This window comes from Microcebus murinus, chromosome 14 (genome assembly GCF_040939455.1).
Source record: "Microcebus murinus isolate Inina chromosome 14, M.murinus_Inina_mat1.0, whole genome shotgun sequence".
Taxonomy (NCBI): domain Eukaryota; kingdom Metazoa; phylum Chordata; class Mammalia; order Primates; family Cheirogaleidae; genus Microcebus; species Microcebus murinus.
In genome coordinates this window covers 78402153-78426672 of record NC_134117.1, presented here as the reverse complement: position 1 = coordinate 78426672, position 24520 = coordinate 78402153, and the positions used below count along the sequence as shown (strand labels likewise).

The 24520-nt window shown below is 38.3% G+C and overlaps 1 protein-coding gene across 9 annotated transcripts in view; it reads right to left on the bottom strand.

The window, feature by feature from the left end:
• Positions 1-24520, bottom strand: part of LOC142860948 (tyrosine-protein phosphatase non-receptor type 20-like) — a 140856-nt gene that overhangs the window by 22244 nt on the left and 94092 nt on the right. For 7 of the 9 annotated variants that reach the window (XM_076010321.1, XM_076010325.1, XM_076010323.1 and 4 more), the window contains 3 exons: positions 23843-23924; positions 19940-20274; positions 15193-15408 (listed from right to left, as the gene is read on the bottom strand). In XM_076010321.1, the coding sequence (XP_075866436.1) occupies positions 15193-15408; positions 19940-20274; positions 23843-23924 (633 nt within the window). The remainder of the gene's footprint in view (positions 1-15192; positions 15409-19939; positions 20275-23842; positions 23925-24520) is intronic. The other 2 variants (XM_076010327.1, XM_076010328.1) reach the window with 2 other exon arrangements.

Genomic DNA, 24520 nt, shown 5'->3' with positions numbered 1-24520 from the left:
GAAGACTGATGCCTCTCAGTTTGTTCTTTTTATTTAAGATTGCTTTGGCTATAAGAGTTTTTTTCTGGTTCCATACAAAGCGAAGAATTATTTTTTCTAGATCTATAAAGAATGATGGTGTTACTTTGATGGAGATTGCATTAATTCTGTGGGTGACTTTAGGTAATATTGACATTTTAATGATATTGATTCTACCAATCCATGAATAAGGTGAATTTTTCCATCTGTTTACATCTTCCACAATTTCTTTTTTTAGTGTTTCAAGTTCTCCTTGTATAAGTCTTTCATATCTTTTGTTAAACATATTCCTAGATATTTAATTTTCTTTGGGGCTATAGTAATTTATAGCATTTTTTATTTAAGTGTCAGCTTGACTGTTCTTGGCATATATGAATGCCTGTGATTTCTGTATATTGATTTTATAACCTGAGACTTTAACGAATTCATTTATCAAGTTTAGGATTCTCTTAGATGAATCAATGGGGTTTTCTATGTATAATATATCATCAGAAAAGAGCGAGAGTTTGGTCTCATTTACCCCCACTTGGATGCCCTTAATATCTCTCTCTTTCCTGGCTGCTATAGGACTTCGAGCACTATGTTGAATAGAAGAGGTGACAGTGGGCATCCTTGTCTAGTTCCAGATTGAAGTGGGAATGGTTTTAGTTTTTCCTCATTGAGTATGATATTGGCCATGGATTTGTCATAAATGGATTTGATAATTTTAAGATATGAACCACCTATGCCTATTTCGTTAAGAGTTTTTATCATAAAGGTGTGTTGGACTTTGTCAAATGCTTTTTCTGCATCTATTGAGAGAATCATATGGTCCTTTGTTCTTGATTTTATTTATGAGGCAGATTGCATTTATAGACTTCCGTATGTTGAACCAGCCTTGCATCCCTGGAATAAAGCCCACCTGGTAATGGTGAATTATTTTTCTGATGTGCTGCTGAATTCTGTTAGCTAAAATTCTGTTGAGGATTTTTGCATCTATATCATGAGGGATATTGGTCTGCAATTTTCTTTTATTGTTGCATCCTTTCCTGGCTTTGGTATCAAGGTGATATTGACTTCATAGAATGAGTTAGGAAGGATACCATCCTTCTCAATGTTGTGGAATAATTTCTTTAGTATAGGTATGAGTTCACCTTTGTATGTTTGGTAAAACTCTGAAGTGTAGCCATCTGGTCCAGGACTTTTCCGTTTGGGGAGGTTGTTAATTACTGCTCCAATTTTTGCACTTGAGATTGGTCTATTCATGAATTCTGTTACCTCCTTGGTTAACTTAGGGAGGTTGTATGAATCTGGGAATTTTTCCATTTCTTCCTCATTATTTAGTTTTTGGGTATACAAGTTTTTCTAGTAGTCAAACAATGTTTTATATTTCTGTGGTGTCTGTTGTGACCTATTCTTTTTCATTTCTTATTGAGTTTATTAGAGTCCTTTCCCTTTGGGTTCTTGTCAGTCTAGCAAGAGGGCTATCAATTTTGTTTACCTTTTCAAAAAAGCAGCTTCTGGTTTTGTTGATCTTCCGTATAATTCTCTTGTTCTCCATTTCATTTAGTTCTGCTCTGATCTTAGTTATTTTTTTTCTTCTACTAGGATTGGAATTGGGTTGGTATTCTTTTTCCAATTCCTTGAGTCTATTCATTAGGTTGTCAGTATCTAATCTTTCTATTTTTTTGGATGTGAGCATTTATTGATATTCATTTTCCTCTGAGTTATGCTTTTGCTGTATCCCACAGGTTTTAATAACATGTGTCTCTGTTATCATTTTGTTCAAAAAAACTCTTGATTTCCCTCTGAGTTTCCTCCTTGACCCAATAATTCTTAAATAATAGATTGTTTAGTTTCCATGACTTTGTGAAGCATGAATGTTTCTATAGGAATTGAACTCTAGTTTTATACCACTATGGTCAGGAAGATGCATGGTATAATTTCTATTTCTTGAATTTTTTGAGATATGATTTGCGGCCTAGTATGTGATCAATTTTGGAGAAGGATCCATGGGCAGCTGAGAAGAATGTAAATTCAACTTTATTTGAGTGGAATGTTCTGTAGAGTTCTGTCAGGACTTTTTGAATAAGAGCTTTGTTCAAGCCCATTATTTCTTTGCTTATTTTCTGTGTGGAGGATCTATTCAGTTCATTCAGTGGAGTGTTGAAGCCCCTTGCTACTATGGCAGTATTGTTTAACATGCTATTTAGATCATACAAGGTTTTCTTTATGTAATTTGGTGCTCCCACATTAGGTGCATGCATATTAGGAAATGTTAAATCTTCTTGTTGGATCTTCCCTTTCACTATTATAAAGTGGCTGTCTTTATCCTTTTTTACTTTTGCTATCTTAAAGCTTATTTTATCTGCAAATATTATAGCTATCCCTGCTTTCTTTTGACTTCCATTTGCCTGGATGATGGTTTTCCATTCCTTGACCTTCATCCGGAAGGCATCTTTGTGGGTTAGATGTGTTTCCTGTAGACAGCAGACACTAGGCTTGTGGATTTTTATCCACTCTGCCAGTCTATGCCTCTTCAGAGGACAGTTTAAATCATTTACATTTATTGAGAGGATTGAAATTGGAGGAAGGTTATTGGGTGAAGTCCTATTGCTTTAACTTGCTCCTTGAGCCATCATGCAGTTCAAGTTATTGCCTTTAATTCTTTGAAGATTTTGCTTTGAGGAGTATCTATTACCCTGTTCAGTTGGAAGGCAGATCTGAGAACTTCCTGTAGGGCTGGCCTGGTCTTTGCAAATTCCTTCAGCAATTGCTTGTCTTAGAAGGACTTTATTTCTCCCTCATAGATGAAACTTAATTTTGCTGGATAAAGAATTCTAGGTTGGGCTTTATTCTGTTTTAGAAGATTAAGGATAGGCACCCATTCCCTCCTGGCTTATAAGGTTTCAGATGAGAAGTCTACTGTTAGTCTGATAGGTTTCCTTTATAGGTTATTTGCTGCTTTCATCTTGCTACACGGAGGATTGTTTCTTTCATGTTTACTTTGGTCAGCCTAATAACCACATGACGAGGTGACTGCCTTCTCACATTGAATCTCCCAGGAGTTCTGTGTTCTTCTTATATTTGGATATAAAGAGTTCTAGCCAGGCTCTGTATATTTTCCTCCAGTATTCTGTGAAATAAGTTTTCCAGCCCTTGTGAGTGTTCCTCTTCCACCTTCCGGAATCCTGATCACCTTGTGATTTGGCTTTTTTACATAATTCCACACTTCTTGTAACCTTTGGTCTTGTCTCTTGTTTCTGTGTTCCCTTTCTTCCTATGATTTGTTTAATGCATAGGCATAATCTTTAAGCTCTGAGATTCTTTCCTCTGCATGGTCCATCCTGTTCTTGATGCTTTCCACTGTATTATGGAGTTCCTTGATTGTTTCCTTCATTGCCAGAATTTGTTTGGTTTTCATAAATAATTTCAATTCTTTGGAGAATTTTTCATTCATTTCTTGGATTATTCTTGTGGTTTCTCTATGTTGGGATTCTATTTTATCTTCAATTCCATTGAGTTTTCTAATAATCCATATTCAGAATTCTTCCTCCATAAGTTTAATCATATCATGAAAGTTGGTGTCCATTTATGGAGATTGAGTATTTTCTTTTGGAGGTGACTTTTCTCTCTGTTCCTTCATGTTTCCTGTGATCTTTTGCTGGTTTGTTCTCATGTGGGTGCTTTATCAAGAACTGGAGGTGCAGGGACTGAATTATGAGCCAAGTTCTTGGATTCCAGAGGAATGATCCTCGGCAGATCTGGGGATACGTGCTCTGGTTCTGTAATGTCTTAGAGGAGTTTGAGCCTGTTGGGTTATTTTTGACCTGTTGTATTCACCATCTTTTAATAAAGATTAGTGAGATTGGATCCCTTGCTTAGACTCCCAGAAGTTGTATCACTCTTGTGTGCATGACTCCCCTAACAACTACTAGTATGAGGTGGGAGGCACTGTAATGAGCTATGAGGTTACTCTCTCTTTTTATTGCTTGTGGTTTGCATGGGGGGGGTTGTTATCAAGCTATTCCAATACCTATGTAATGACCTCTAAACCCCTAAATGTAGTAAACAAGAATCTCAGTCTTTGGGGAGTGTTGTGCCACTCCCAGGGGATCCTTGAGCCCTGTTACCTATTTAGATGGGGTGAGATAAGCAACAGGTATAGGCAAGCCTAAGAGAGTGTACTTCAGAGGTTGCTTGATCTGTGGCTAGGGGGGAGCTGCTAAAAAGTTATTCAGAGATCTTTCGCCACTTACATGGGGAAGCTCCTGGTGGGAGGTGTCTTTTGGTCAATTGTCTTTTGGCAATTGCTAAGGATTCTGGTTGAGATTTTCCTTCCCAGAACACAAGCCTGTAATTTGGCAATTGCCTGGATACCAAGGGCAAGCCCTTGTATTCTGCTTTTATCAGATGATCCAAACCAACTCGCTATAGTAGGACATCAACTCTCGTTACTCTGCCCCTCCAAGGATGGGGTTTATCTAGTTGGTATGAAGTAAACGCCACAGGGCTGTTGAAAAGCTCCTGCCCAGGGCCACTGAGGGACACAGAACAGAGAGCGAGCTGCCTGGCTGCTCTGCTCCTGCATAGGAGGAGTCAGGCCCTTTCCTATGAAATACCAGTGGCCTGGTCACACACAAGGACCCTCTGCAACCCAGGCAGGTCTTAGCCCTAAAAGAGGTCTCCCTCCCCACTCTGTGCTTCCAAGACTTGGGGCTGATCCTTTGTCTGAAGGCCTTGTCTACCAAGTCGCATCCAGGAAATGGCCATGGGTTTCAGTTTGGGTAGCAGTGTAGAGAAGCTGTTACTAAACCCTTTCAGGGGAGGGATCTGGCCCTTTGATGAAAAATGGGCCAGCAGTGGATAATAAGCAAGAGGAGGTAACCCTCCAGCCTCTGGTTTCAGCTTGAAAAATGGCTTGTTTCACAACTCCGCCCAGGGGTGGAGTCTGGAGTAGCTTTGGAGAGAAGCATCTAGCCCAAAACATAAGAAAGTGCAAGTGGTTCTGTTTTCCCAGGTCACAGTTGGAAAATCAGTCTCCCTCCCAACTCCACCCTGCTAGGGAAGGGTCTGTTCTTCAGGTGCAAAACACAGGCGGCAGCATGGAATGGGGGACCGCCTGACTTCACTGGGAGACACTGCCAAGAGAGCAATCTCTCTCCCTCTTCTGCCCCCTCACCAGTGGGACTTGAGTCACTGGGGTCCACCAGGAGACTCCACTGAGGAGCCCCCTCCCTCCCTCTTGTGCCCACTCAGAGGCAGAGCTTGGGCCGCCCAAGTCCACCAGGAGGCACTGCCAAGGAGCAAGCACTCTCCTTTTTCCACCCCGTCCCGAACGGAGCTTGAGGGCCAGAGTCCACTGAGAGGCTCCGCCAAGGAGCGAGCATCTCCCTTTCCGCCCCGTCACCGGTGGAGCTCAAGTGTCTGGAGTCTACTGATAGGCTCTGCCAAGGAGAGAAAACTCTCCCTTTTCTGTCTCATCTCCAGTGGAGCTTGAGCTGCCTGAGTTCACTAGACAACTCAGCCATGAGCAATCTGTCTCACTTTTCTGCCCCTTCAAAAGCGAAGCATAAGCCACTGGTGTGTACAGACCCCCTCCATCCAGAGTCCCTGCACCGTGCACTGGAGAGTTCAAATTGCTTTCCACTCCTGTCTCCTCTCCGAACCGCCTGACCGCCCGTGTTACCTCTTGGCGCTGACTTCAGGCATTTGGATGCTTGCGTGGGTGTGGAGGTCGGTGAAGGAAAAGGCATCCCCCCTGAGGGACAGATCACAGAGTCCTGGCCAGCTGGCCGCTGAGCACAGCCAGCCTATGCTCCAGTTCCTGCTGTACAACTCAAACTCTCATAACTGCGGCAAATCCACTGAGTCACTTTCTTCCTTTTCCCAATACTGCTTGACCCTAGAAGCTTCCCTGCAATTCCTCGAAGCTGATCCTGTGGGAGTACTACCCACTAGAGTGATTTAGATTGCTTTCTTCACCTCCTACTCTGAGAGCAGAGAGCCAGAGGTCCTCCCTAATCCACCATTTTTGACAATATCCTGAAAGTTACCATTTTCTAATGAGACCATAGCTTGATGAATTTTGAAACTAGCTAATGATAGGGAGTGCTACCAACTTATGGAACAAATAAAGGTAGAAAACTATTTAACACTGCAATTGAATGAATGCTTAGATATTGCTAACACAGTAATTATTTCTGTGTATGTGTGATATAAACACAATGTGATAAGAAGGAAGAAAACTTCCTTATTTCAGCTTGATTGCTGACAAACACAACTAGTTCTAAACTGTAAGGATACAAAGTATTCTTACTACATTGTCAGTGAATGTGATTTAAAGCTTAAATTTTATGTGGAATTATGTTCTTATAGTAAAGCTGACATGGCAACAAACAATCTGGGGCAGTTACCACAAATTAAGGAATGTATGTCAAAAGATAAATCAACATACCACTTCATCAAAAAAAAATTGCTGCAGAAAAAAAAACCAACCCAGACAGATGAACTAAACAGTATGCTTAGTGATATAGTATACATAATTAATTATAAGTATATAAAGGGTAATACATTGAATTTTGGATTATATTCTTTATGATGTGATAATATGGTTATTGTAAATTAAAAATGTTTATTACACGCTGAAAATGATTAATGAGGGGAAAAGTAATGTTGAGAATGTTTGAACTCTAGAGAAAATGCTTTGTGTTTTCTGTAAGAGTAGAACTAGTTTGTTCCCAACATTTTAAGGATTTTTAAACAGACTTAATTAAAAATTAAAATAAGTATAAAAATAACAATAAAAAGAAATAAATGATTAAAAATTCTAAGACTTTCATATCTTTAGAGTTATAATTGATCAACTTAAAATGGCACAGGTCATAACTTGTCTACCTATACATCACTGGTACTCAGCTTATCCCAAGTGAGAGTCCCCATGTGAGTTCCACAACACACAAACTGGCCTTCACCCTGTTAGACAAGATGAACCCACTGACGATGCTCTTGAATGCCACAGCAACATAGCAAGCTGCATTGAAAGTCTCTAAATGCTTACTCTCAATTTCTATATCCTTATCTTGCTGCAGATAACAAACATGCTCTGTAAATAAAATTTCTGAAGAGGGGAGAGGAACATCAGTAAGGACATTTAAGTTGGTTACAGACACTTCAGGGCTGTATGGAAAGTTAAGCATCCTTAATTCTAAGATGCAGCATTATTTTATACACCAGTAAGAAAAAAAAAACACTTTCAAATGAACTGATTATAGGATTACTGATTATAAGACACATTTTAAGTTTAAAGAAGCTATAATATGGGGGGAAAGTAGTGTTCTTTAGAAAAAATGAAATATAACATTTAAAATTTTCACAATTTCTTTAAGGGATATAAGTATGAATATAAAAAATGATTTTAAAAATTACGCTGATAATATATATATGAATATATATAATATATTCATATAAGTATGAATATAAAATGATTTTAAAAATTACACTGAAGAAACATTATGCTAATGAATTTTCTGGTAAAAGGATAAAACAGTATTAGTTATAGAAGTAAGGTAACATCAGATTCATACTACTTAAATTTTCACCCTTTTTTGAAGACATTTATCATGTTTTGATAACCAGTTTATATTCATTCTTTGTACTGATACTCGGTTTTCTTTGTAAAACCATTCCTCTGTTATTTTCAACCATATGGGCAGTAGTAGTCCTGACTGGCCTAAGGGACCAGCATATCCCACAGTTATTAGTTCACGGAAGGGGCTAAAACTCAATCAGAAAGTGAAATGCTAGGAGATACTGGCTTGAGCTTTTGAAAAAGAAAAAGTTTCTCTGTCCTCTAAGGGGTAACTGGAAGAGACTATTTTTCTACGCTGTACGTGATGTAGGGAGTTTGAGGGTGGGAGTGCTAGAATCACAGTAGCCTTTTGCTGCCTCAGGGGAGACCTGTCACTATTGGGATGAGACTGTGTAAAGCCAGAGAGGGCAGAGATTTGACACTTGTTCTGATAAGAACATAACTCTGTAGAATATGCCTGCCAGGACAAATGTCTTGTAACCTCTGTTTTCTCATGACTGAGTTATGGCTTTTCACATTTCTTGTGGTCACTGTAAGAGCCTCTTTTCCCCCAGTGTCTTTTTAGTAAACAGACATCTTCACCTCCTCACTGCTGCAGCAAAGAAAAATAATTCAATAAGTAAGCCATTTGGCCACAGATATAAAGTCACATTCCCTAATCAGTTTAGTCAATAATAAAGAAAATATCTGCTTAAGTTCACTACTGCCACTGCCTGCACCTGCATATGGTCTCAGGAACCCAAGGACTACCGTGCCCAACCTGCTACCACCATCACTACCAATTCCTGAGCATGCCACCTACCAGCCTGAGGACTGGCCCACCTGAAATTCCCCATCCCCTGCAAAGCCTAGGCACAGCCTCCACTTACAACTTCAGCCTAAACCACAAAGGAACTCAGAGACACTGCACTCACTGATTACAACTGAATAAATCATATGGAGACTACACTACAGCACCCATCTAGAGTTAGGGCCAAAGCATCCTACCTAACCAACACTATAGATATATCTACAAAAAGAAGTCTTTCCATATAAAATCAAACCCATGAACTAAGAATAAGTGACTGTTACACATGATGCACAGATATCAATGCAAGGGCACAAAAACATGAAAAGGTAAGGAAACATTACATCTCAAAAGAAGCACAATAATTCTCCAATAACAGACACCAAAGGAGAGGAAATATATGAAAAGAAAGCTGAAAAGAAATTCAAAATAATGATCTTAAGGAAACTCAGCAAGATATAAAATAACACAGACAATACAAAGAAATCATAAAAACAATTAATGATCTGAATGAGAAATTCAGGATAGCTATCATAAAAAAAGAACCAAACAGAAATACTGAAAAATTCAATGAGTGGAATAAAAAATACAATTAAGATATTCAACAGACTAGATCAAGCAGAAGAAATAGGTTCAGAACTTGAATACAAGTCTTTTGAAATAACACAGTCAGGCACAGAAAAGAAAAAATAATTAAAAAGAATGAAGAACACTTACATGAAATATGAGACACCATAAAGTGAACAAATACTTGAATTTTTGGAAGTTCCAAAAGGAAAAAGGAAAGGAAAAGGCATAGAAAACCTATTTAATGAAATAATAGCTGAAAACTCCCAAGTCTTTCAAGAGATATAGACATCAAGATACAGGAAGCTCTAAAATCCCAAGTAGATTCAACTCAAACAGGTCCTCTCCAAGGCACATTATACATAATATGTCAAAAAAGAGAATTTTATAAAAAGTAAGAGAAAAAGATCAACTCATATATGAAGTAATCCCCATCAAACTAATAGTAGATTCCTCAGCAGAAACTTTACAGGCCAGGAGAGAATGAGATGATATATTCAAAGTGCTGAAAGAAACTAATTGTGAATCAAGAATACTATACTCAGCAAATCCATCCTTCAGAATGAAGGACAAATAAAGTCTTTCCCAGACAAGTGAAAGCTGAGGGAATTTAATCATCTCTAGATCGGCTCTACAAGAAGTGCTTAAGGGAGTCTTACATTTGGAAGCAAAAGGATAATATCCGCCATCATGAAAACACATGAAAGTGTAAAACATAGCAGATACACATATGAAAAAGAGAAAGGAATCAAATGTTACCACTATAGAAAAACCATCAAATTGTAAAGGGAAACAATAAAAGAGGATGAAAGGAACAAAAGATATTCAAAACAATTAACAAAATGACAGGCGAAAAATCCTTACCTATCAACAATAATCTTGAATGTAAACAGTTTAGGAATTCCAATTAAAAAATATAGACTGGCTGAATGGGTAAAAGAACAAGACCCAGCTGTATGATACCTGTAACAAATCTACTTCACCTGTAAAGACACACATATACTGAAAATGAAGGGCTAAAATAATGTTCCACACAAATGGAAACTAAAAGCATGCAAGAGTAATGGTAAATTTATCAAACAAAATAGACTTTAAGTATAAAACATAAAAAGAGACAAAGAATGTTGTTATATTGTTATAAAGGGATTAATTCAGCAAGGGAATATAACAATTGTAAATATATATGCATCCAACATCAGAGCAACCAAATATATAAAGCTAATATTATTAGAGATAAAGAAAGACATAGGCCTCAATATGATAACAGTTGGGAACTTCAACACCTATAAGCAGCATTGGATAGATCATCTAGATGAAAAATCAACAAAGAAATATTGATTTAATATGTACTATAGACCAAATGGACCTAATATAACATTACAGAACATTTTATCCAACAGCTGCAGGACACATTCTTCTCATCAGCATGTGGAACATTTTCTAGAATAAACCATATGTTAGTTCACAAAACAAGTCTCAAGAAATTTTAAAATATCAAAATCATAGGAAGTATATTTTCAGACTACAAATAGATATTTCTAGTTTTTTCTTAAAAAAACAAACAGAAATCAATGACCAGAGGAACTCTGGAAACTTTACAGATTCATGGAAATTAAATAACATGCCCATAACCAACCACTGAATGAATGAAGAATTAAGGAAGAAAATTTAAATATTTCTTGAAACAAATGAGAATGGAAACATGTCAAAACCTATGAGATACAGTAAAAACATTACTAAGAGGGAAATTTATAGCACTAAACATCTACATTAAAAAAAAAAAAAGAAAAACACCAAATAACCAAATGATGCACCTTGAGGAATTAGAAAAGTAAAAATAAACCAAACCCAAAATAAGTAGAAGGAATGAAATAATAAATATCAGAGCAGAACTAAGTGAAAGAGACTTAAAAAATAATACAGAACATCAATGAAAGGAAACTTTGGCTTTTAAAAAAGATAAACAATACCAATAAACCACTATCTCGACTAACCAAGAAAAAAGAGAAACCAAATAAAATCAGAAATATAAAAGGACACATTACAAATGATACCACAGAAAAACAAAGGATAATTAGAGACTATTAAAAACAACTATAGGCCAACAAATTAGAAAACCTAGAAGAAATGAATAATTTCTTAGATACACACAACCTACCAAGATTGAACCATGAAGAAATAGAAAACTTGGACAGATCTATAATGAGTAACAAGAGTGAATCAGTAATAAAAAGTCAGCTAACAAAGAAAAGCCCAGGACCTAATGACTTAACTGCTAAATTCTACCAAAGTTTTCAAGAACTAACATCAATTCTACTCAAACTGCTGTAAAAAATTAAAGGAGAGGGATTATTTCAAAATCCATTCTGTGAGGCTGCCATTACCCTGATATCAAAACCAGACAAAAACAAAACAAATAAAGAAAACTACAGGCCAATATCCCTGATGAACACAGATGCAAAAATACTCAACAAAATACTAGCAAACCAAATCCAACAGCATATCAAAAACAAAATACACCACCACGATCAAGTGGGATTTGTACCAAAAATGGAAGGTTGGTTCAATATACATAAATCAATAAATGTAATACATCACATCAACAAAATGAAGGGGAAAAAAACTACATAATTACCTCAACAGACACAGAAAAAGCATTTGTTAAATTCAACATTCCTTCATGATAAAAAACTCTCAACAAATTAGGCATAGAAAGAACATCTCTCAACACAATAAAGACCATATATGACAAACACACAGCTAACAGAATAATAAATGGGCAAAAGCTGAAAGCCTTTCTTCTAATAACAGGAACAAGACAAAGATGTCCACTTTCACTGCTTTTATTCAGCATAGCACTGGAAGTTCTAGCCAGTGTGATTAGTCAAAAGAAGGAAATAAAGTGCATCCAAATTGGAAAAGAGGAAGTTAAATTGTCCCCTTTTGAAGGTGACATAATTTTATATAGAGAAAAACTTAAGGACTCTACAAAAAACCTCTTAGAACTGATAAACAAATTCAGCTGCAGGATTAAAAAAATCAACAAACAAAACCCAGTGTTTTTTTATATATATTAATAACAAACTAGCTGAAAAAGAAATAAGGCAATTTCATTTATAATAGCTCAAAAAGATACCTAGGAAAAATTTAACCAAAGAGATGAAAGATGTAATGTAACCAAAGAGATGAAAAGATACCTAGGAAAAATTTAACCAAAGAGATGAAAGATGAAAAATGTAATACACTGATGAAAGAAATTGAAGAGAACAAAGATAAATGAAAGACATCCCATGCTCATGGATTAGAAGAATATTGTTAAAATGTCCATATTACCCAAAGAAATCTACAGATTCAATGCAATCCCTATAAAGTACCAATGACATTCTTCATAGAAACAGAAAAACAATCCTGAAATTCATATGGAAGCATGAAAGACACCAAATAGCCAAAGCAAAAAGAACAAAGCTGGAGGCATTATAGTACCTGATTTCAAAATATACTACACAGCTATAGTAAACAAAACAGCATGGTTTGGGTATAATAATAGACACAGACCATGGAACAGAATAGAGAACCCATATATAAATCTATGCATTTACAGCCAACTGCCTTTTGACAAAGGCACAAAGAACATACATTAAAGAAAGAATACCCTCTTCAATAAATGGTACTGGGAAAACTGGAAATCCATATGCAGAATAATGAAACTAGACCCCTACCTATTACCATTTACCAAAATCAACTCAAAATGGATTAAAAACTTAAACACAAGACCCTAAACTATAAAACTACTAGAAGAAAACATAGAGGAAATGCTTCAGTACATTGATATAGGCCAGGGGTCCTCAAACTTTTTAAACAGGGGGCCAGTTCACTGTCCCTCAGACCGTCGGAGGGCCGTTGGAGAGTGCGGTGCACATTCCACACATGCGCACTGTGGGCCTGGAATGAGTCGGCTGCTAAGCAAGACAGGCAGCGGCAGCAAAAACACCCAGCAGGCCAGATAAATGTCCTCAGTGGGCTGTGTGTGGCCCGTGGGCCGTAGTTTGAGGAACCCTGATCTAGGCAATGATTTTATGGTGAAGGCTTAAAAACATAGAAAACAAAAACAATAATAGACAAATGACACCGTATTAAATGGCAGGCTGGTTCTACACAGCAAAGGAAACATGTAATAAATTGAAGAGACAACCCTCATGATGGGAGAAAGTATTTGCAAACATTCTTCCAACAAAAGGAAGACTGTTAATATCTAAAATATAAAAGGAACTCACACAACTCAACAGCAACAAATAAAGAGCCTGATTAAAAAGTGGCCAAAGGATCTAAACACATATTTCTCAAGATTAGACATACAAATGGACAAGAAATACATGAAAAATTTCAACATCACGGCTGGGCGCGGTGGCTCACACCTGTAATCCTAGCACTCTGGGAGGTCGAGGCAGGTGGATCGCTCGAGGTCAGGACTTCGAAACCAGCCTGAGCAAGAACAAGACTCCGTCTCTACTAAAAACAGAAAGAAATTAATTGGCCAACCAAAAATATATATAAGAAATTAGCCAGGCATGGTGGTGCATGCCTATAGTCCCAGCTACTTGGGAGGCTGAGGCAGGAGGATTGCATGAGCCCAGAAGTTAGAGGTTGCTGTGAGCTAAGCTGATGCCATGGCACTCTAGCCCAGGCAACAGAGTGAGACTCTGTCTCAAAAAAAAAAAAAAAATTCAACATCATGAATCATCAGGAAAATGCAAATCAAAAGCACAATGAGATATCATCTCATCCCAGTTTTAATGACTATTATCAAAAAGACAAAAAAAAAATGTTCACAAGGATGCAATGAAAATGGAGCTCTTAGACACTGCTGGTGAAAATGTAAATTAGTACGGCCATTATGGAAAACATCCTGGAGATTTCTGTAAAACTAAAAATAGAATTACTATCTGATCTAGCAATGCCACCACTGGGTATTTATACAAAGGAATGGAGAGCAGTATATCAAAGGGATGCCTGTACCCTTATGTTTATTGCAGCACTATTGACAACAGCTAGGATGGAATCAACGTAAAAGTCCATCAACAGATGAATGGATAAAGAAAATTTAGTGTATGTACACTATGGGATTCTATTCAGCCATATTGAATAATGATATACTGTCATACATGGTGATATGGTTGAGCCTGGAGGGCATTATGTCCAAAGAAATAAGTCAGGCACAGAAAAATAAATATCATATGTTCTCATTCATATGTGGGTGCTAGAAAATAATTGAGTTCGTGGAAATAGAGAGCAGAATTGTGGTTATTAGAGGTTGGGAAGTGTAGGAGGGAGAGGAGGAGACAGGTTGGTTAACAGATACAAAATGACAGCCAGATAGGAGAAATGACTTCTAGTGTTCTATAGCACGGTAGGATGAATATGGCTAAGTATAATTTATTGTGCATTTTCAAAAAGCTACAAGGACACTGAATGTTCCTAGCACAAAAAAAAATTATAAATGTTAGAGGTGATAGATATGCACATAGTCTACATATATTGAAATATCACTCTGTACCCCATAAAGATGTACAATTCTCACAAGTCAACTAAAATTAAAAGAAAAAGAACACAGATGTGATCTATTTTAATAAATAAAATTTGAAAAATAAAAATATAATAATACATAAATAATACAGAAAATAGTCTGATTCATGTTTCTCTCTCTTAGCTGGTTCCAAATTAAGGAGGATAGTAAAGGATTAGTAATGATTGAGTCAAAGGCAACAGTATTATTATCCTCATTTTACATGAAAACGGGGTTTGAGAGAGGTTGAACAATGTATACAAAATCACCAAAATCTAAAGCATGTGGCAAACTGGCAGTCAAACCCACAGATCTCTCATTAACTCTGAAGTATACATCGTCTTCTAACACACACATGTGCATGTTATTTATGTTCATTAAAAACAGGCACACTTCATCAACATCCTCTAGCAAGTTCTAAAAACCATGTGTGGGGTGGAGGGAAGGAAAAGGAGAATGCACTCACATTGACTGTGTATCTGCCATGTTCTAAGTCATTTATTTACATTAGGTGCTTTCATCCTCACAGCAACCCCAGTCACCTGCAATGAGCTCAGTGAGAACCAAGTATCCCACGCACATGTGCTTTCAATTTACCAAGTCGCTCTTGAAGGCTGAATATCAGTCTTCCAATATCGTCAGGCTGTTAAAAGTAGTGTGTTTGCCAACATCGACTCCCGCACTTACTGAGTAGTTCTTTTCGATGGCACAGAACACGACATCCACACATATGAACACCCCTGTCCGGCCTACGCCAGCACTGCAGTGAACAACCATGGGTCCTGTAAGGTGGCTCTTCCTCACGTAACGAGCGTATTTTATGAAACCATCTGCTGAGGCAGGAGTGCCATGGTCTGGCCACTTGGTGAACTGCAAGTGTTTCACAAAGTGACTAGTTCCTGTCTGTTAGAGAGACAGAGAGAGAGCTTTATCAGTTTCTTATATTACAAATCTCCTTTCAATGTTTAATATGCCAACAGCAATAATATTGTGGCCATGTGGTACTATATTAACATTATACAGAGCTTTCAAAGAGTGCTCAAACCTCATCTTGATGTTTAAGAATTCTGAAAGTTACCAGGAATAGAAGTTTTTTTCCATTTTACAAAGGAGAACACAGTAACAATAATAAAAATAAGAACACTAATAGGTAACATAAATTATGCACTTACTAGATGTCAGGAAAGCTAAGGGCTTCATGTGCATTGCCTCATTTAATCCTCGCATTGACCACGTGTGGTAGGCACTATTTTACCACCCTTTTGCAAATACAAGAGTAAGGCTGAGGGGATTAAGACGCATACTAGCTCAGGACTCCCACGTTTAGAGCTGCCACTGAAATGCAGGCCTCCTGCATCCCAACCTACCACTCTCCTGTGCGCCATGAGGCTGCAGGAAAGCCAAGATTTCAAAACACTTAGAGTAAAAGATGGGCTGACGTTTTAGGAATAAGGCCAAAAGACAACCTGTCTTAACTTAAATATTATATACCAAATTTGATTAGAATAGGTAGGTCCCTGACCAGGGAGGCACCAACCTCTTCTGGCAATGAGGACCGAGCAGTTACTGACCATGAGAGTAGACTGTGGCCCTGGCTGTCGTGCTAGGCCCCCTGGCAGTGTAGTCGTGCGGCTCTACTCAGGGCTGGCAGATGAAGCACTTTGAGCTCACCTGAATCCCACCCAAAGGGATGTCACCCTTTTCTCAGTGCAAAGCCCTCGTCATAGCTCACTTGGGACCTACACCGAAAAACTCAGAATGGGTTCCTCACTCCTCCTCTGCTTCTGCCTCATGCACCTCTATTTTCCTGAGTTTCCTGAATAAAGATGCTAGTGTTCAGAGCCCTATTCTAATCCAAAGTACCTACTGAAATTTGTGATGGTTAATTTTGTGTTAACTTAGCTGGCCCACAGTACCCAGATTTGGTCAAACATTATTCTAGACATTTCTGTGAAGGTATTTTTTTGGATGCAATTAACGTTTAAATAGGCACACTTTGATTAAAACAGATTACCCCCCATAATGTGGCTGGCCTCATCTAACCCACTGAAGGCCTTGACAGAATGAAGACCAACCTGCTGTGAGCAAGAAGGAACTCTGCCAGCAGCTGCTCTGCACTCGAACTGCAATTCCTCCCTCGGTTTCCAGTCCATGCTCCCCCCTGCAGATTTGCCAACCTGCCACAATCACTTCAGCCAGTTCCTGAAAAGCAGTCTCTCCCTCTATTTCCATACGTGCTATTCATTGTGTTTCTCTGGAGAACTCTAATCCTATACTGACTTATCTAATACAATTTTCTACCTAGAATCATAACACTAGAAAACACTCAAGTCACTTAGGTTATTAATGATTTCTGTATTATATGGCATTCTACAGTGGCAGAAATCTGTAAATGGCAGTGGGAAGGAGGGGTTATATTTAAAACATCTTTGAACTTAATATCAAATAGAAACTCAAGTCTGAATCACTGATACATGAAACTAGATGAGGGAAACACTTGAAAATTTTGTGAAGACACTAAGTTGAGGATTGGTATCACTAGATCATGTATTTTAGGGGTTAAATCTCTCCTGTCACCACTGACCATTGAGAATCTGCACAAAGGTGGACCTCATGGATTTCCTTCCCCGGTGACATGAAAACAGTGCACCTGATGCAGCCTCTCCAAAGTAAACCCTGGGTTCTGAAGCTTGCGGGCCTCAGCCCAAATCTTGCCACAGCTCTACACATTGACCTTTCAGAGAGACCATTGCTCCGTGCCTCCCATCTGGCCTATATTCTCCAAGCATACATGTCATTTAGAAGTGGCACCTGCACTCGAATGTTTATAGCAGCACAATTCATAATTGCAAGGCTGTGGAAGCAGCCCAAGTGCCCATCAATCCAAGAATGGATTAATAAAATGTGGTATATGTACACCACAGAGTACTATTCAGCTCTAAGAAACAACGGTAATATAGCACATCTTATATTTTCCTGGTTAGAGCTGGAACCCATACTACTAAGTGAAGTATCCCAAGAATGGAAAAACAAGCACCACATATACTCACCAGCAAACTGGTATTAAATGAGTAGCACCTAAGTGGACACATAGGTACTACAGTAATAGGGTATTGGGCAGGGGGGTGGGGGGTGGGTATATACATATATAATGAGTGAGATGTGCACCGTCTGGGGGATGGTCATGCTGGAGACTCAGACTTGTGGGGGGAGGGGGGGAAGGGCATTTATTGAAACCTTAAAATCTGTACCCCCATCATATGCCGAAATAAAAAAAAAAAGGAAGTGACTCATTTAGTGTCTTCCTTCCCTACCAGACTCTAAATGTTCTAAGAGTTAAGACTTTGTCTGTCTTCTATCCCAGGAAAGTAGAAGCATTCAAGACATCCCTTGCTGCCTACTTCTTTTTGCAATTCATTATCCCTTTTCCTTGTATATAAACCCTTCTTCCTTATGAGTTTCATACCTCTTAGCTTCATCTTCTCATTGCCATAACCAAGTGGCTCAACCTCCTGATCAAGCCTTCACATTCACTGAAGATCCTAGCCTTCTCCCTGCCACATATTCTGGCATCGTCCAGGGCAAATTCAGTGTCTCATCAGCCCTGCAGACACTAACTCCATGACATTTTTATTTCTCTCTTGCAGGGGAGATCACCTCCTTTCTTCTTATTCCCACAATGATGACCACTCCTTGGACTTACCATCATCTAGAATCAAAATTTTCCAGTCCTACAACTCCAGTCATGAATTTAGGACCAGAAGCTCTTGCTGACACCCCATTTGTGCTTCACAACAACAACGTGGCCAAATGGAGCTCTCCAGTCCTTTCCATCCTCAATTTACCTCTAGCTGACTGGCCCCCTGATTCCATTCATATCCCTAAATGATTTTGACTTCATGGCTGATTATCTGAATGTATTCTCTTCACCAAACTCTCAACTCCTTTGATCTTTTGCATCTTGCCACATGTACTAGACAACATCTCACTCTGGGTCAGTCCCATACCTGTGTTCAGTGAGCCTATAAATTATGCTACTGCAAAGCAAATAATCACATAGTTGCACATTTTGTTGCCATTGCAAAGTTATATGTCCAACCTCAGCATCACTCAGTTACTCTTTTCTTGGTTATTGTCTGTGTACCAATCAACCTCTTTGGTGATGACTCCAAGCCTCACCACTGTCTTCAAGCTTCCTGTTCAACTCCTACTCTTTTCACTCACTTGAACACATATATCACTTACCTGCTAATGCAATCCATTAGAGTAATATAACTCATTACTTTCTCCTATAAACCATTCCTTTCCTATTTTCCAAATCTACTTGAGCAAAGAAATCCATGAATTATTCTAGACCAATGCTTCCCAACAGAATTTCCTATGGTGATACAAATGTTCTAAATCTGTATGTTCAATATGGTAGCCACTCATAACATGTGACTAATAGCACTAGAAATGCTGCTACTATAAGTAAGGAACTGAATTTGTTATTTTATATAAATTTAAATAACTCAAATTTAAACGTAAATAGCCATATGTGGTTACCATCTTGAATAGCATAATTTCAAACCCCTCCTATTACCTATAAGTCACAAGTCGTAAGTCATGTATGTCTACCAGTTAGTTTTATCTGCAAAACATTATCTGTGCTCTCCATGCCAATGCCAAATGTCCTAGCTGATCATGCCACTCTTACTAAATTCTTCAATGTCTCCCAATTACCTTCATAATAAAGTTTATGCTTACTAGCTGAAATCTAAGACATTTCATGTTCCAGCTTACCCTTGCTTACTTTCTATAGCCTCATCTCTCATTATTCCCTGTAATTGAACTTTTTCATTCCAGAAATACTTAACTATTTATATTTCTCTATAGATACTCCATCCTATTTAATATTTGATTACCTACTTCCTCCTTCCATCTTTCTCATTTGGGTCATTCTCAAACCAGATGTTACCTCCTGCAGTAAACCTTTCCCCAAACCTCAAGCTAAGCTAAGTACTTCCCTTATAAGCCCTCAAAGTATCCCTTATAATCTCAAAGTATCCCTTATAATCTCAAATTGCCACTGACCACAGTAATTGAGGTATCAGTGAGTGCACCAGGCACAGCTCAGGGATAGGCACACCTTAAGTACTTAAAACATCTCTACATTCAGCAAAAACAGTTGAATTACATCCTAGAATCAGACAACTTCTAATACTCACTCTTCCCACCCCAATTCTCCTTTCTAATTTTTTCTTCTCTCCAGTCAGGGTCTGGTTAAGCAAAAGCAGAAATAGTGGTGGCTTAGTTTCTGGTCCCAGGGAAAAGTAAAAATTTACCTAAAAAAGTATTCTCAGTCTTGTTTTTCATCCTACTCTTAACTTTTAGTCCTAACACATCTGCTTGTGTAGTGAAACATACATCTAATACTGATTTTTCAAAGACTTACAGACTTCTCCACAATCTGAAACATTCGAACGGTGAAATACTGAAGTATCTGGTAGTTCTCCAGGAAGATACGGAGGCATTTCAATTCCAAAGGCTTCTTCAGAGAAGTAGGCCAGTAATGGTAGCATTTCATAATTCCACTTTCTATCTCTCTGGTTATCATGGCAATGATATTAGAATTATTTTCCAAAACCATTTGCCAAAAGTCATCTACGGTGCCTGGCAGTGGTCCTTGGGAAGCAATATAAAAATACTCTTCTTCATAATTGACTATTCTAATATAGCTAGCATTGATGTAGTCCTTGCCTTTTCCAAGAGGAACGCGTGTTGAATCATCTATTACAGAAAAAGAAACATTGGCGGATGAAGGAAAGGTGGGAGATGCAACACACCCGCACTTCATGAAAGCATTTCATATAGGTGAATCCACATATCTCTTTGACTGACAGAAAAGAGGGCATAGAAGTTTCTTTTCTAAAGGGTTATTTGAGCTCATCAGTTAAAATTCTTCCCTCCCCAAAACCTACTGGCATGACATAAGATATACAGAATTAGGGGAGGTTTTATTTTTTAGCAGTTTTCAATAAATACAGAAGGATACCATTAGCATCCAGGCACTTTGAGAAATTTCTGTTCGTTACGGTGCAGGCAGAATGAGGCCACAGGAAGTATCTACTAGTTTGCAACTGAACACAGCAGAGGAGGAGCCCTCTGAGGGAGTAAGCAGATGGCGTTCCCCTACAAATCTGTGAAATCTGCACACCCAGCACAGCAGGGGGCAGGGCTAAAAAATGGACGGTGATAGTTAGAGATAAATGATAGGATTCATGGAATTCGACCGGAGCCCCACACGAGACAGCCAGTTTGTATGTGCATCCTCAGCTGCGCCTGGTGCCGTGGCTGGCTGACCTGCTGGGACTCAAGTCTAGTTACAGGTCTAGAAGCAATGAGGGGTTGTGGTATGAGGGGTTGAAAATGTTTTGTCTTGCAAGGTAGCAAGCTCAGGGGACATCATAAACATCTCCTTAGGCAAAGTGGGGTTAATCTCTTCAGGTCAGGGCGGAGTGGCTGCTTCTGTTTGCAAAGGAGACTCAACACAGCCCAGAGGCTCGATAGGCGCAGCTGCACGAGGCTCTCCCTGTAGGTCTCCATTCCCATTTTCACAGTCCCATTCCTTCCCGTCAATGCCCTCACTTTACAAGCAGACAACCTACAAGGCTGGGAATTCAATTTGCAATTTAATCCAGTCATTTTCAGGATGAGACTTTGAGTCTAGTTTTCAGCAATCTCAGCCTTGTGGTTACAGGATATAAGGGTTCCTTTCAGGGCAGAAAGAGAAATTTTTAGGTTATTTATGTGGCACTTGAGCTGGGAAATTGAATCCCTAAGATCATTTCTTTCTCCCTCCATCCAGTAGTATGTTAGGAGTAACCAGCCAATCTCACTATACTCACAAGTTTGACAAAAATGTTCTAAGGTATCAAATACAGTCACCCAGAACCTTATTTCTTGCAAGTATTTGAACAGGAGTATCCAATGGCAGTATTTTGAATATCCCCATTGCCACATCACATCGTAGGTTATCAGTGCGCTCTATTCACTACTAGGAAGTCCTTAAGGTCTTTAAATCTTATCATATAGAGAACCAATTCATGAAACTCATCCTTAAGATTCTGTTCCTCTAGAATCACTCTCAATACCAAAATGTGTATTACTCCGGGTTCTCCAGAGAAATAGAATCAACAGGCTGTATATACACAATGAGAGAGATTTATTTTAAGGAATTGGCTCATGTGATTGTGGGGCTGGCAAGTCTCAACTCTGCAGGGCAGGCCAGCAAGCTGAAGACCCAGTGAAAAGCTGATGTTTTGGTCTTGAGTCCAAAGGCAGTCTAGAGGTAGAATTCCTTTTTCCCTGGAAGACTTCAGCATTTTATTATCAATGCCTTCTACTGATTGGATCAGGCCCAGCCACATTATGTAGGCTAATTCGCTTTATTCAAAGTTTACTGATCTAAATGTTAATCATATCTAAAAATATACTTTCACAGCAACATCTATATTAGATTAATATTTGACCAATGGCCTAGGTACTATGGCCTAGCCAAGTTGACACATAAAATTAACCATCACACAAGCTAAAACTTTTAGCAGATAATTTGAAGGAGGAAGGTCTTCCTTGAAACTTAAATTAGTTCCCTAAAAGACCAAGTGAAAGAAGAAATGAAAAATAAAAACTAGAGAGAGAGAAAGCATGTGCAAAACTACATAGAGGCAGAAGTAAAAAAACAATCAGAGAATATATGAAAGCCTCATAAGGGAGAACCCTACAATTCATAGGCACTCCAGAAAAGAAAGACAAAAGTAGATCAAGGTGGAGCAATTACTAACTGAAGAAACTTTCTTACAGCAAAGGAAGACCAGTTAAAAGGGTCTATGAGTTCTAGGTGAGACTGATAGAAATGAAACACATCTGGTAACATTCCTAAATACAAGGAAAAAATTAAAGATTTTGGAATGAAATAGCATACTTCTAATTAAGAAAAAGAGATTACAACTAGAATTCTCATCTAAAACAGTGGAAGTTAGAAGACAGTAAAGTAACAGAGAAATTGCGAGCAAAAGATTAAAATCCCAGAATCCTAAAATCAACAAAGATATTCATTTATCAGAATAAAAAGGGAGATATAGCAGCAAATATGAATAATTTGAGACCACATATACTACTTATACCATCTCCAACCAAACAACGAATGAATCAGCACGGCGACCTCAAACGAAGGGAAGACAGAAAGAAAACTAAATAACAGCAAAAAACTTATAAAATATCACTTTACATCTATATAAAGAGTGACTAGGAATCTTTTAAATGCTAAAAGTATTTCTTGAAATAAAAAAACAACACATTGCACAAGAATAATCCATTAAGAGTATAAAAAATTAATACAGAGAAGCATTATCACATAGTGGTGGTTAAGTGTGGATTTGAATCCCAGATCTGTCTCCTATTTAACCTTTTTGTGAAACAAAGACACTAACATTACAAACACTATGGGGTGTTGTGAGGATTAAACATTACTACCTATGATAGACTTAGATCAGTAATACACAGTAGTAATAAACATATTACTATTAGTACTACTACTATTATTAGTATTTTTGGTGGCGGTAGTAATAGAAACAAATATAGAATAAATTCAAAAGTATACACATGCTTGTTAAATTTATGCCTTAAAGAACTGGTATTTTCACAGCTTTCTGTATTATGATGGTAAGATGTACAAAATTTTTAAAAAGTGTAATATGTCTTTTGCACTCAGAAACCTCCTTTTAAACAGTTTATTTAGGTATAATGGTCATACCTGTGCAACTGTGAAACCATCACAACAAAGGTAATGGAGCATCTCTATCACTGCAAAAATGTTCTCATGCCTCTTTGTAATCTATCCTCCTCGCTTCAATCCTGCCCCAGGACAACAGCTGATATACTTTATGTCAATACAAATTAATTCGAATTTTCTAGAATTTTATATAGATGGATACATACAATGTATTAGTTTGTTAGGGCTACCATAACAAAATACCACAGACTAAGTGGCTTAAACAACAGAAATTTATTTTCACAGTTCTGGAGGCTGGAAGTTCAAGATTGTTATGGTTTGAATGTTTGTCTCCTCTAAACCTCATGTTGAAATTTGATCCCCAATGTTAGAGGTGGGGCCCAATGGTAGGTGTTTGGGTCACAAAACAATCCCTCCTTAATAGATTCATATCTTTCCTTGGGAGTGAGTGAGTTCACACTATTTTCATTCCCAGTTGAGCTGGTTGCTAAAAAGAGCCTGGAACCTCCCCTTTCTTTCTCTTGTTCCTCTCTCACCACATGATTTCTGCACACACTGACTCACCTTTGTCTTGCCATGAGTGAAAACAGCCCCAGTCCCTCACCAGATGCCCAATCTTGAACCTTCCAGCCAGCAAAACTGTGAGCTAAAAAAATAAATACATACATTTCTTTATAAATTGCCTAGTCTTGGGTATTCCTTTATAGCAACACAAAATGGATTACCACAGAAAACTGGTATTGAATGGGGCATTACTGATACAAAGATACCTGAAAATGTATTAAGAGCAGCTATGAAAATGGGTAAGAGGCTGGAGTCTGGAGGGCTCAGAATAAGACACACACACACAAACAAACACACGCACACACCCCAAACAAACAAGGGAAACTGAAATTTCTTAGAGTGGTTAAGGGTTGTGACCAAAAATGCTGATAAAAAGATAGATAGTAAAGACCATGCTGACAGGTCTCAGATGGAAATGAGGAATTTATTGGAAACTGGAGCAAAGGTCAGCCCTGTTATACCACAGCAAAGAACTTGGCTGCATTTTGTCCATGTCCTAGGGATTTGTGGAAGGCCAAGCATAAGCAGGGACCCTCAAACTACGGCCCCACAGGCCATATGCGGCCCGCCGGGTGTTTTTGCTGCTGCTGCCTGTCCTGCTTAGCAGCCAACTCGTCCCGGGCCCACAGTACACATGTGTGGAATGTGCGCTGCACTCTCCAATGGCCCTCCAACAGT